The sequence below is a fragment of the Lynx rufus genome, unplaced genomic scaffold (assembly GCF_022079265.1).
Source record: "Lynx rufus isolate CCGP_SWC_20201006 ecotype Redwood Valley unplaced genomic scaffold, mLynRuf1.p SCAF_3, whole genome shotgun sequence".
Taxonomy (NCBI): Eukaryota; Metazoa; Chordata; class Mammalia; order Carnivora; family Felidae; genus Lynx; species Lynx rufus.
The window spans coordinates 69,298,806-69,311,580 of record NW_025814845.1 but is presented as its reverse complement, the minus strand read 5'-3'; the positions used below and the strand labels follow the sequence as shown (position 1 = coordinate 69,311,580).

General features: G+C 38.7%; 1 protein-coding gene and 1 non-coding gene across 2 annotated transcripts; both read right to left on the bottom strand.

Annotated features, from left to right (window-relative positions):
• Positions 1-378: 378 nt before the first annotated feature.
• Positions 379-6,009, bottom strand: DSPP (dentin sialophosphoprotein). Its single transcript, XM_047090778.1, has 4 exons — positions 5,959-6,009; positions 4,239-4,325; positions 3,111-4,103; positions 379-2,631 (listed from the first exon to the last, which is right to left on the bottom strand). The coding sequence occupies exons 1-4, from the start codon at positions 6,007-6,009 to the stop codon at positions 379-381; spliced, it is 3,384 nt and encodes a 1,127-aa protein (XP_046946734.1).
• On the bottom strand, positions 5,137-5,243 carry LOC124521408 (U6 spliceosomal RNA). Its single transcript, XR_006964503.1, has one exon. It is a non-coding gene; the product is annotated as a U6 spliceosomal RNA (small nuclear RNA).
• Positions 6,010-12,775: the final 6,766 nt, after the last annotated feature.

Below are 12,775 nucleotides of genomic sequence, written 5' to 3'. Positions count from 1 at the left end.
GTTTACTTGCTACATTCCCTGAAGCACTTGGCATTTAAATTAAAGTTATCATGTAGTACGTGATTACTTGAGGTTTCTATGTAAAGTATTAAAGAATATTTTAATTGTTCTTTTATGTTTAGATATGTACTTTTAACAGAATCTTTTCAGAATGTGTTTTAACATGCATGTACCAAAGATCATGCATTCAGATTCTCTCCTGAGGGTGTGGGAACTTGGTTCCAAATCTGACAATTTGACTATTTCTCTCACTGTTTCTGTGAATGTTTACATCTTTTGTTTATGTCTCCCCTTTCTTTCCTTCCTTAGAAATCTTCATTTCCTGTAAATTACTCACTAGACTTTTCAAAAAAAAATCTTGTGGGTTTTTATTTTGTTCTAATCATCACTGGTTGAGTGATTACTGTCACTGCCTTCACTGTCACTATCACTGTCACCTCCATTGTTGCCATTACCAGCCTTGCTCTTGCTGTGACTCTCATCACTACTATCAGATGCACTGTCACTGCTGTCACTGCTATCACTGCTGTCACTGTCACTGCTATCACTGCTGTTGCTGTCGCTGCTGTCGCTGCTGTCACTGTCACTGCTGTCACTGTCACTGCTGTCGCTGCTACTGCTGTCGCTGCTATCACTGTTGCCACTGTCACTATCACTGCTGTCGCTGCTATCGCTGCTGTCACTGTTGTCACTGTCACTACTATCACTGCTGTCACTGCTGTCGCTGTTGCTGCTGTCACTGCTATCACTATCTGATTTGCTGTTGCTGCTGTCACTGCTGTCTGATTTACTGTCACTATCACTGCTGTCACTACTATCTGATTTGCTATTGCCGCTGTCACTACTGTCTGATTTACTATCACTGTCACTGCTGTCACTACTATCTGATTTACTGTCACTACTGTCACTGCTATCACTGCTGTCACTACTGTCACTGCTATCACTACTGTCACTGCTGTCTGATTTGCTGTCGCTGCTGTCACTACTGTCACTGCTGTCACTGTCATCTGATTTGCTGTCGCTACTGTCACTGCTGTCGCTGCTGTCACTGCTGTCGCTGCTGTCTGACTTGCTGTCACTGCTGTCACTACTGTCACTGCTATCACTGTTGTCTGATTTGCTGTCACTACTGTCACTGCTGTCACTACTGTCGCTGCTATCTGATTTGCTGTCGCTACTGTCACTGCTGTCACTGCTGTCTGACTTGCTGTCACTGCTGTCACTACTGTCACTGCTGTCACTGCTGTCTGATTTGCTGTCACTGCTGTCGCTACTGTCACTGCTGTCACTACTATTACTACTGTCACTACTGTCGCTGCTGTCTGACTTGCTGTCACTGCTGTCACTACTGTCACTGCTGTCGCTGCTGTCACTGCTGTCTGACTTGCTGTCACTGCTGTCACTACTATCACTGCTGTCGCTGCTGTCACTACTGTCACTGCTATCACTGCTGTCTGACTTGCTGTCACTGCTGTCACTACTGTCGCTGCTATCTGACTTGCTGTCGCTACTGTCACTGCTGTCACTGCTGTCTGACTTGCTGTCGCTACTGTCACTGCTGTCACTGCTGTCTGACTTGCTGTCACTGCTGTCACTACTGTCGCTGCTATCACTGCTGTCACTGCTGTCTGACTTGCTGTCACTGCTGTCGCTACTGTCACTGCTGTCACTACTATTACTACTGTCACTACTGTCGCTGCTGTCTGACTTGCTGTCACTGCTGTCACTACTGTCACTGCTGTCGCTGCTGTCACTGCTGTCTGACTTGCTGTCACTGCTGTCACTGCTGTCTGACTTGCTGTCACTGCTGTCACTACTATCACTGCTGTCGCTGCTGTCACTACTGTCACTGCTATCACTGCTGTCTGACTTGCTGTCACTGCTGTCACTACTATCACTGCTGTCGCTGCTGTCACTACTGTCACTGCTATCACTACTGTCTGACTTGCTGTCACTGCTGTCGCTACTGTCACTGCTGTCACTATCACTGCTGTCGCTGCTATCACTGCTGTTGCTATCACTACTGTCACTACTATCACTGCTGTCGCTGCTGTCACTACTGTCACTGCTGTCGCTGCTGTCACTACTGTCACTGCTGTCACTACTGTCTGATTTATCTTTGCTACTGTCTGGTTTGCCATTGTCATTGCTCCCATTGTTACCGTTGCCATTACTGTCACTATCATTAGCATCTGATGTGCTGTCACTGTCATCATCATCTCCTCCATTTGAGTCACTGTCATTGCCATTATCTTTTGATTCATCAGAGTCATAACCAGGATCTCCTCGGCTATCACTGTTATTGTCACCTTCAGAATTGACATCATCATTATCATTAGACTCATCACTGCTGTTGGGATCGTCTCCTTGCATGGATTCATCATCAAACTCATAACTGTCATATCCATCACTAGTACTCTCACTACCTGTTTTGCTGTGTGCAACCTTATTTCCGGGTTCTGATTTCTGACCAGGTCCTTGTATGTTGTCAATCTCTCCTGGTGTCTTGACGTTTCCTTTGCCCATGACCATTACATGTTGTCTTTTACCCTCTTTATCTTCACTAACTTTCCCAGCTTCTTTGGTAATATTGTTTCTGTTGCCACTAATGGGACCTTCAATTTCTATTCCCTGTGGAAATATGGAGAAAAGAATGATTGGTTAGTTGGTGTTATGCTGCCAAACTGCATTGGTCTGAGGAAGACTGACTGGGGAAGGTAACCAGAGGAACAGAAGTTCAGCTTCCAATACTTCATAAACTTCTATTTGTGAAAATGTGCTTTATTCATGTGAGAGAACTCTGGTATTTAGATTATAAAACAACCCGTTTGCATTTTTACTCAGTAGGAACTTGTGTGAACAGTTACATGGTGAATCAGTTATTTAGTATTAGACTTGTAAAATTACAGTCAAATTTTCAGAAGTATCTGCTTTTAAAAATTGTTCTGTATCAAAGTCTAGTAAGAACTCTAACTTTCCCATTAAATATTCATGTAGCTTAGGTGCAAAAAGAGATGAACGCCTATTACGATTTATTTTTATGTTACCATCAGTGAATGGAGAGGGAGAATTTAAACTGCCATTGAAAGAAATCAGTTTCACAAACTAACCTTATCTTGGCTCTTCCCAATAGCACTTGGCTCTGATTCATCAGTGATTTTCTTTTCCACAGCTTTGTTTTCTCTGTGATTGGGTGTTTGCATGTCTTCTATTATTTGGCTATCTTTATTTTTGGGAATACCATCAGAATCCTCCTCACTCTTGGAAGTGTTGTCTCCATCGATGTCATGGGGATCTTCTTTGTCTTCAGGGTCATCATCTTCACTACTAATTGAATTTTGCCCTAAGCTATTATCATTATCTTCTTTTCCATGAGGCTGACCCTCTTGGCCTTTGCTGTTGTTACCAGTGTCCTCTTTTCCATTCCCGGTTTCTTCACCTTCATCATCACCAGAGCCTTTGTCTTCATCCTCCTCTGCTCCATTCCCACTAGGACTCCCTTCAGAATTATCCAGACCAGCATCTTCTCCATTGCCAGCTCCACTTCCCCCTGGTGTTACTCCTTCCTGATTCCCATTTCTCTCACCTTCTCTCTGAGGTGTTATTTCACTTGTATTACCTTCATTTCCACAGGAATTCCTATTTATTTCATCCTCATGGCCTGTACTGTTATTGCTTCCATGTATTTGATGTCCATCTTCTTGGACAACAGTGGCATCCTCACTCTGACTTGCATCTCCAACATCTCCATTGTTTGAATTCTTATCAGTTTTTCTATTAACATTGGTCCCATTTACAATTCCAGCATTGTCGAGAATGCTTACATGTCCCCTAATGCCATTTGCTGTGGTGCTACCTTCTTTTCCATGTATCCCATCATAACCATATGTTTCTGGTTTTCCTGTGACCCCATTTTGATCTTCAGTATTCCCCTCTTCATTTACTAACATGGAATGTGTAGAGGAACTTTTCCCTCCTACTTCTCCCCACTCAGAGCCATTTTTTTCTCCTTTGTAACCATCTTCAGTATACTGTTGCCTTCCTCTTTCATTTTCATGGGGGACACTACCTTCTTTGTTGGTGTCATTGGCATTTAACTCATCCTGGAGAAGAGAAACAATTCAAAGTAAGTTGTAGATATCATCTTGAAGCACAACGAACTGAAAAGATGAGCATCAGTTTTCTGGAAGTTAATAGAATTTTAAGAACAGCTTAGAAACACATTTTATATCTTATACCTGTATTGGCACTTTTGCTTTCTCTAGAAGTTTTACATTCACAGATTTGTCAACAGCATGTCTCTCCAGTGGCTTGATTTGAGGAACCTACCAAAATGAAAATATTGGAAACTGAAAACATTCTGATTTTGTGCCCATGCATGCATGCACACATGCATGTGTGCATACACACAGACACACATTTTCCCCTAAATAAAGAAAAAAATATAGAACACAAAGGCCAAAGTGTGATCTAATCAGGTAGAAAACAAAAGTGGTTTGTTTCATAGTTTATGTAGAATTTTAACTGGGCATACAGATAATTTTCACAATGGTATTACCAATTTTATTGAAGTACTAACCAGACTACTTATCTCAGGAGAATTGTCTTTTATAAAAATGAGGAGATAGACCTGTGGTGTTTCTGTACAAGCCTCCCACACTAGCACAAGACCCACCTTAAGTATAACCTAGCCAAAACCTCCAAGAAAATAGCAGGTCTGACAAGAGCCAGGGCAGAAACAAAAGCTAGTAATATGCTACTTCTATGTCCTTCAGGAGTACATTTGAAATAGTTGAGAAAATTCTCAACTACATAAATACCAATGTGCTGGATATTATGAAAACATACCAAAATGTTACCCTTAGCAGCTGGCTAATACAATTACAAATGGTTTAATTTTCCTAACTTTTTCCTTCTTGGTGTTTATCTGTATATTCCAAATTTTCCCCAAGGAGCATTAAAAAAAGTATATGAGTGAAACATTTTCTCCTGTGTTGAAAAAAATCAGATTTTTTCCTGTTTTCATTTCTTGAAAATTTCCTAAAAAATGCAGGCCTCATTGATATTAGAATGAAATTGATAGGGCATGAGCAAAGATGGCTAACGTCTCCATGACTTTTGGGCATCGAATGTAAATTAATCTGAATGAATTTTACAAATTTGTGTGTTATCGTTGTACAGGGTCCATGCTAATCTTCTCTTTATTGTTCCAATTTTACTATACGTGCTACTGAAGGGATTACAATCTGAATGAATTTTATTCTAATTTTTTTAACATTTATTCGTTTTTGAGAGACAGAGAAACAGAGCTTGAGTGGGGCAGGGGCAGAGAGAGAGGGAGATACAGAATCTGAAGCAGGCTCCAGGCTCTGAGCTGTCAGCACAGAGCCTGACACAGGGCCGGAACTCAGAATGGCGAGATCATGACCTGAGCCGAAACTGGATGCTCAACTGACTGAGCCACCCAGGCGCCCCTAATTTGAATGAATTTTAAAAGTAATAATCCGGGGTACCTGGGTGGCTCAGTCAGTTAAGTGTCCAACTTCAGCTCAAGTCATGATCTCATGGTTTGTGAGCTCGAGCCCCATGTCCGGCTCTATGCTGACACCTTGCTCAGACCCTGGAGCCTGCTTCTGATTCTGTCTCCCCCTCTCTGCCCCTCCAGTGCCTATGCTCTGTCTCTCTCATGTCTCTCAATAATAAATAAACGTTAAAAAAAAACAATTAAAAGTAATAATGCATCTGACAAGACATGAGTTTCAATTTGAGTAATGGGAGCATGAATTGGAGTGCATATTTGGATTTGTGGAGACCCCCAAAAATATCTTGTTAAAGTCTTTCATGCAAATCTAGATATTTAGACACAACTTATCTGCAAAATCTTAAATATATATTATTTGATGTTAGGTTAAAAGAGATAGGAAAGTAAGGAGAGTTTTCTGAGGAACACATACTTACTGGAATGGCCCATGCTGCTGACCAAATGCAAAAATATATAATTATCTTCATTTTCTTTAGGAATATTAACCTGTTTTTAAAGAAAAAAAATAACAACATGAAATTACTTATAAAGCAAAAGATGATAACCACTAATAATAAGGTATTATTTTGGTCAAGAAGCATTTGACTTTTTCCTGGGCAAGAAGAAGGCTATGACAACTCACTGTTCCAGAACATATCTGGAATGTTCACAGAGTCATACAGGGAGCATCATCAGGCTTAGCACTGAGGTCGCTAACTAGATTTTTTTCTGCCTGTGCCAATGAAGGGACAGAGCTGTGTAGTTGCAAAGGGCATAACCATAACTTTGTCTTGCTGTTCTTGATGGTAATAACATTTCTTCTGAATAGTTTTATTTAAGTGTTAACTAAATCTAAGATTATGCTTAAAGGATGAATTATTTATCATCCCCACACCAAATCCATACAAGTGGCAATAGTAGACTGTAAAGGAAAGAACTTCGTAGCATCAAGGAGCCTTGGCTAGTGGAAGGAACATGGAGTTTGGATTTAGGGACCTGGGTTCAAGTTCTCCCTTTGCTACTTGATGTGTGAGCTTGAGAAATTTAAATAGTTTTATTAAACCTTTATTTCCTCCATCTGGGATAGTAATACCTGTGCTTTAGGATTATCCCAATTACCTTAGCAGAAGAATCTTCTCTGAGAAGCATTCTCTGACTCAAAGTCAAAGGGCATTTGATATCTCTATCCTCTTTACGCCTAGTAGCTTCTGCAAACTTCACTGGTAGCATATTGTACTATTTGAGCATAGTCTGGTTATATATATATTCCCCTGATCTACTGAGAGCTCCTGAGGTCTAGGAGAATGTTTTGGTGATCACTGTATTCCAACACTCAGTACAGAAAAAGATGGTTTTTAAAAATTGTTGGTGAATAAATACTTACTGGTATAAGCACAGCCTAGTACCGTTCTGGGTAGTTAGCAATCCCTTAATAAATGATAGCAGTTATTATGTGGAACTTCTAACAACATGATCCTTTATTCATGTTAGAATTAACATTCAGAAATGGTATAATTAATAGATAGATAGATTGGAATAGACATTGTGTAGTACATGTGAATCAAAAATTTAAATTGCTATTACTGAAAATTATATTTTTTGATGTAATGATGCTATATAGAAAGGGAAAAAGTTTTACTCCTATTTCATGAACTCCCACTGGGTTTATAGACTATGGTAATACATGTCATAAGATAGCTTTGATTGAATTTAATGTTGATAGTGGAAACATAATAAAACCTCAGTGAATGTCAACCGTCATAGAATTATTGGCAATTCCTCACAGGAGAGAGGACATGGTTTCGGGGAAAAAAAAAAGGCTTACTCTTATAGCCGTTCAGTAGAAAGCCAAGAATAGCTAGACCTCCTTTAAAAATACTGTGGATTAAAAATGAAGCTGAGGTGACCTCAGGACAAGTATAATACAGAGTTCTAGGGCATAGATGTTAAAGGGCAGCTGTTTAGTAAGCAGGGGTTACACTGTACTTTGCAGTACCAAACCTAATTATTACATAGACTGCAGAAGGCTGGTATACACTGTGATTTGGAGGAACCATGGTGTCCTAGAAAGGTACCTGTAGTGAAGATCAGGGTTATGCGCATCCCATTTCTAAACTGCAGTCCAGCAACCTGACTACTTTGGGTCTCTTTCAGGTCCATGCCAGAACAATTGCACAGTGCACCATGATGCTTGCCACTGTATCCACAGGTGAGTGAATAGCTCAAAAGACTGCTATAGAAATGGCCCTAGTTTTGTCAGCTTGAAACCTCTTTCATTTTCCAAACCTATTATGATACCGTGAAACAGAAAAAGTATGTGATAGAGGTCGGAATCTCCAGATATCCTAAGTAGAAGTATTCTAATCTAGCTTTGAAAACCCTAATGTCAATTGGCAAGAAGAAAAAAAACTAATCTTTTAGGCGGAAAGTTGATTTTTTTTAGGGACCAATAAATTAAATGTAAACTGGGATTCATTCATTCATTCATTCATTCATTCAACATTTGAAGACCTAATGTGGGCCAGATACTCAGCCCTGGAAATAGATATGAGCCCTACCCTCATGGGGCTTATCACTGAGTGGATTAGCCAGACTTTGAAGTAAATGTACCATAAAGTGTTGAATAAAATTCCTAAATCGACGTTTATTTCCCAACAGAATCAGTGTTTAAATGTCACTATTGTTACTATTTGAGAGGAAGAGATTGTTTCTTTCCTTTTTTATTAAATCTCATCACATCTCACATTGCATTGGTGAGACTAAAAAAAATGTGTTTAGATTCAAGATTCTTAAAGATGGCTTGTCTAGATAAAAATAACAGTAATGGAGCTTTCGTGAAGTATGCATAAAGTATTCTAATCACTCATTCTGTTGTTAATATTTTAGATTTAAAATATTTTCTTCATTTTCTATATACCTTTTCTGACTATCAGCAACTGATACTTTTAACACAGTGGCTGTAAAAAAAAATTCCTGTTTTTCAGTGATGCAATACTTTTCTAGATGGAATTACCATCCCTACCACATAATTTTCTGCTATCTTTTAATACATAGTCTTGATTTGTCAAATCAGAAGAGAAGGGGAAAAATCTAATCATAAGGATTATTCACTTCTTAAAGTCAAGTCTGCTTCTTCTCTGAAATTCAAATTTCTACAGGAATCTGTTGGTTCTGAGTAAAGAGGATGTTTCATCTTACCTTAAAAGCCTTCAAAGGGACTTTGAAAATCCAGGATTTCTTATCTTTCTCTTTGAAGACTGAAAGTGGCTCACTGTCTTGGACTTTTGCGTGACAATTTTGTACCTGCTGAAATTTAAACTCAGTTTGATAAATTTCTCAGCCAATCACTGTTTAGGATCCCTGATATGGGGTTATAAAGTGTCACCGTGTCTATGAAGCACATAATAACTTCCCCCACTTCCTTCACATACTGATATGTATTTGCTTACTGAACCATTCGGTTCCAAAGGGACCAGACTTACTTTCACTTAATTAAATAGCTCCTGGAAGGCTGTTTTGCATCTTAAATATAGAGAATCAGTGTAACATATCTGAAAAGAGCCACTTAAACTCTGTCACCCTGGCATTTCTTGTCTTACTAAGGTTGGCAATCTAAGAAAACTCTAGGTTTCTTTAGTAAATATGACTACCTATTTAAGACTCCTATCATTCCTGAGGTAGGTATTAAAGTTTCTGTGCTATAATTCAAGAAACTGTCCACATGCAACAGCCTGACATTGCCTGAGGGGTCTTTAGCATATATAAATAGTAACTGTCATGCAATCTCTCTGACCTAAAGAAATACTTAAGTGAGGTTTAAGAATGGATCAGTTTAGTATTCAAACTGAATTTTAAAAATAGATATTCAAAATACCAAAATTATTGTAAGATACCTGGATATGCAAAAGTGCATACAGACAATATATTCAGCTCTCAGTTATCTCTCAGTTATTTGTGTTAGCTGTGAAGGACAAAATAGAAAACCAGATACTATTTTTAGCAGAAAGTTTTGCTACCCTGAACTCACCATTCTATTGAACCCCATATGTATACCATAATGCAGGTATCCCTAAACCATTTATCTAGTCTGTGTGTTCAAAAACTTGACAATCTATGTCTCTTCATATATTTCTTCAGAACTTTCAGGAATATTCCAATCTTTTCTTTATGTTATAATACCAAAGGATGTGAACCACATAAAAGCACTAATATACCACTACCTAACAGTGGTGAGTTCAAGATTTATATATAGAACTATTACAGGGAAAACAATAATGTTGAAAGAGAATGAAGGGAATGGAAAAAGGATTTGCCATGAAGTTGTGTCTTCATAACAAGCACTTTGTTTTTATTTAGACAGCATGTTTATATGGATAGCTTAAAGGGCTTAACCAAATTTTAAGGAGTCCTGAGTCACTCCTGGGAGCAACTCAATACCTTCTCTCACACAGAGACACCAGTGGAGATTAGTGAACTAAACCTCTCTTCCTTGTCCTTTGACTTGAATTAACATGATCCCAATAACTGATAGAACTAGTACAGAAAAATCATTGCTGATAAGATTTAAAGAGAAATATCAACCAGCTTGATCTAATTGACATCCATTGAACACTTCATCCAACTATAGCAGAATAAACATTCTTTTCAAATGCAGGTGGAAGATTTACCAAGATAGACCGTATTCTAGGCCCCCCCAAAAAGTCTCAATAAATTTAAAAGGATTTGAGCCATGCAAAGTATGGTTACTGACCCAAAAAGAATTAAATTAGAAGTCAGTAACAAAAGAAAGAAAAAGAAGTCAGTAACAGATCTCTGGAAAATCTGAATATTTGGAAACCAAATTACATACTTCTAAATAACCAAGCAGTAAAAGAGGAAACCAAAGAGAAATTCAAAATATATTGAATTAAATAAAAATGAAAACAGAACAATTGATCAAAATTTTCAGGATGTCACTGAAGCACTTCTTAGGGGGAAATTTATAGCACTAAATTCCTGTGTTAGGATAGAAAAAGGTCTCAGGGTGCCTGGGTAGCTCAGTTGGTTAAACATCTGACTCTTGATTTCAGCTCAGGTCATGATCTCACGGTTGTAGGATTGAGCCCCCTGTCCAGCTCTGTGCTGAATGTACAGCCTGCTTGGGTTTCTCCCTCTCTCTCTCTGTCCCTCCCCTGCTCTCATGTGCTCTCTCTAGCCCCCCCCTCTCAAATAAATTAACATTTAAAAAAAGAAGAAAAGAAAAAGGTCTCAAAACAATGACTATGGCTTCTGCCTTAAGTAACTAAAAAAAATTAAATTCAAATTAAGTAAAAGGAAATTAAAAAATCAAAACTACAATCAGCAAAATAAAAATATAATAATAATAATAATAATAATAATAGAGGAAAATCAGTGAAACCAAGAGCTGGATTTTTAAGAAGCTTAATAAGATTTATCAGACTCTAATCAGACTAATCAGAGAAATATGAGAGAAGACATAATTATCAATATAAGGAATGAGAGAGATGAAAATACTACAGATTCTATAGACATCAAAAGACAAAAAGGGAATACTAAGAACAACTTTATGCCAATAAATCCAACAATTTATAGAAATGGATAGATTCCTTGAAACCACCAGAGCTCACCCAAGAAGAAATAGATAAATAACTCTACATCTATTAAAGAAGTTAAATTCATAGCTAAACACCTTCCCCAAGCAGCCTCTTTTCATTTCATACTCTCTCTGTCCCTTTTAATCTAAGCTGTCAGTGTCTCCACTGATACAAATTTTTCAGGAAGCCTTCCATGAATTTCACTCAGTCATACAAATGTCATATCCACAGACCTTTCCACATAATCCCTTCTGTATCTTTGGCATTTGCTAAGATGACTAAAGGACAATGCCCTGAAACTTCTTAGAGGACCTCTGGTTTGAGTTAAAAGATCCACAAAGAACACTCTTAAACTCTTGCAAATATTCTGATCTTTGGATAACTTTCCTGGGTTTCAGCAAAGGGTTGTAGAGTCATACCCTCAGTCTTTTTTCTAGATCATGCCTTCCTGGCAGTGAATCTCTTAATTTTAGCATCTTTTGCTATTGGGGTGGCAGAGATTTTTCAGTTACTGTCAGGTGCTAGTTCATTTTTCTTTAACAGTTCTCAATGTATTTATCTCCTCTTGCATATTACTATAAGCAGCAAGAAGGAGCCAGGCCCCATCTTCAACACTTTGCTTACAAATCTCCTTAACTGTATATCCAAGTTCATTGCTTACAAGTCTGCCACATAACTGCAGGACACAATTCTGCTAAGATATCTTCCATGAAGATAACAAAAATTCTCATTCCTCCAGATCCCAGTAATGCTTTGCTTACTTCCTTCTGAGACCACACCAGCTATGACTTTAACATCTATATTTCTACTAACAGTCTTCCAGCCTCCACCCACTGGCAAATTCTAAAGCCACTCCCACGTTTTAGGAATTATAGCAGCACCCCACTTCATGTTCAGAAATCTGTACTAGTTTTATATTGCTGCCTAACAAGTTGCCAAAAATACCTCTGCTCTTAGAGATCTCATTTGGCTGGGTTAGCTTTATCCAAATAATCTCTTTGCCTTAAGGTCAGCTGATTACTAAATTCAATTATATTTGTCAAATCCCTTTTGCCACATAATGAGACGTAGTCATGGAAATGATGCATCATCATATTTACACATTCTTCTCACACTCAAAGGAGTGGGGATTATATAAGCAGAAGGATCATTAGGGGTCATCTTAAAACTCTGTCTACCATACATTTTATTTTTTTTTATTTTTATTTTTATTTTTTTAAATTTTTTTTTCAACGTTTTTTATTTATTTTTGGGACAGAGAGAGACAGAGCATGAACGGGGGAGGGGCAGAGAGAGAGGGAGACACAGAATCGGAAACAGGCTCCAGGCTCTGAGCCATCAGCCCAGAGCCCGACGCGGGGCTCGAACTCACGGACCGCGAGATCGTGGCCTGGCTGAAGTCGGACGCGTAACCGACTGCGCCACCCAGGCGCCCCTACCATACATTTTAATCTATAGCAAAGGAAATAGATCAGTGTCTTCATGGGCTGGGGGAAAGGTAGAAAGAAGGGATGGTAAAGGGTCATGAGGAAATTTTTTTTTTAATGTTTTTATTTATTTTTGAAGGAGAGAGAGACAGAGCATGAGCAGGGGAGGAGCAGAGAGAGAGGGAGACATAGAATTTGAAGCAGGCTCCAGGCTCTGAGCTGCCAGCACAGAG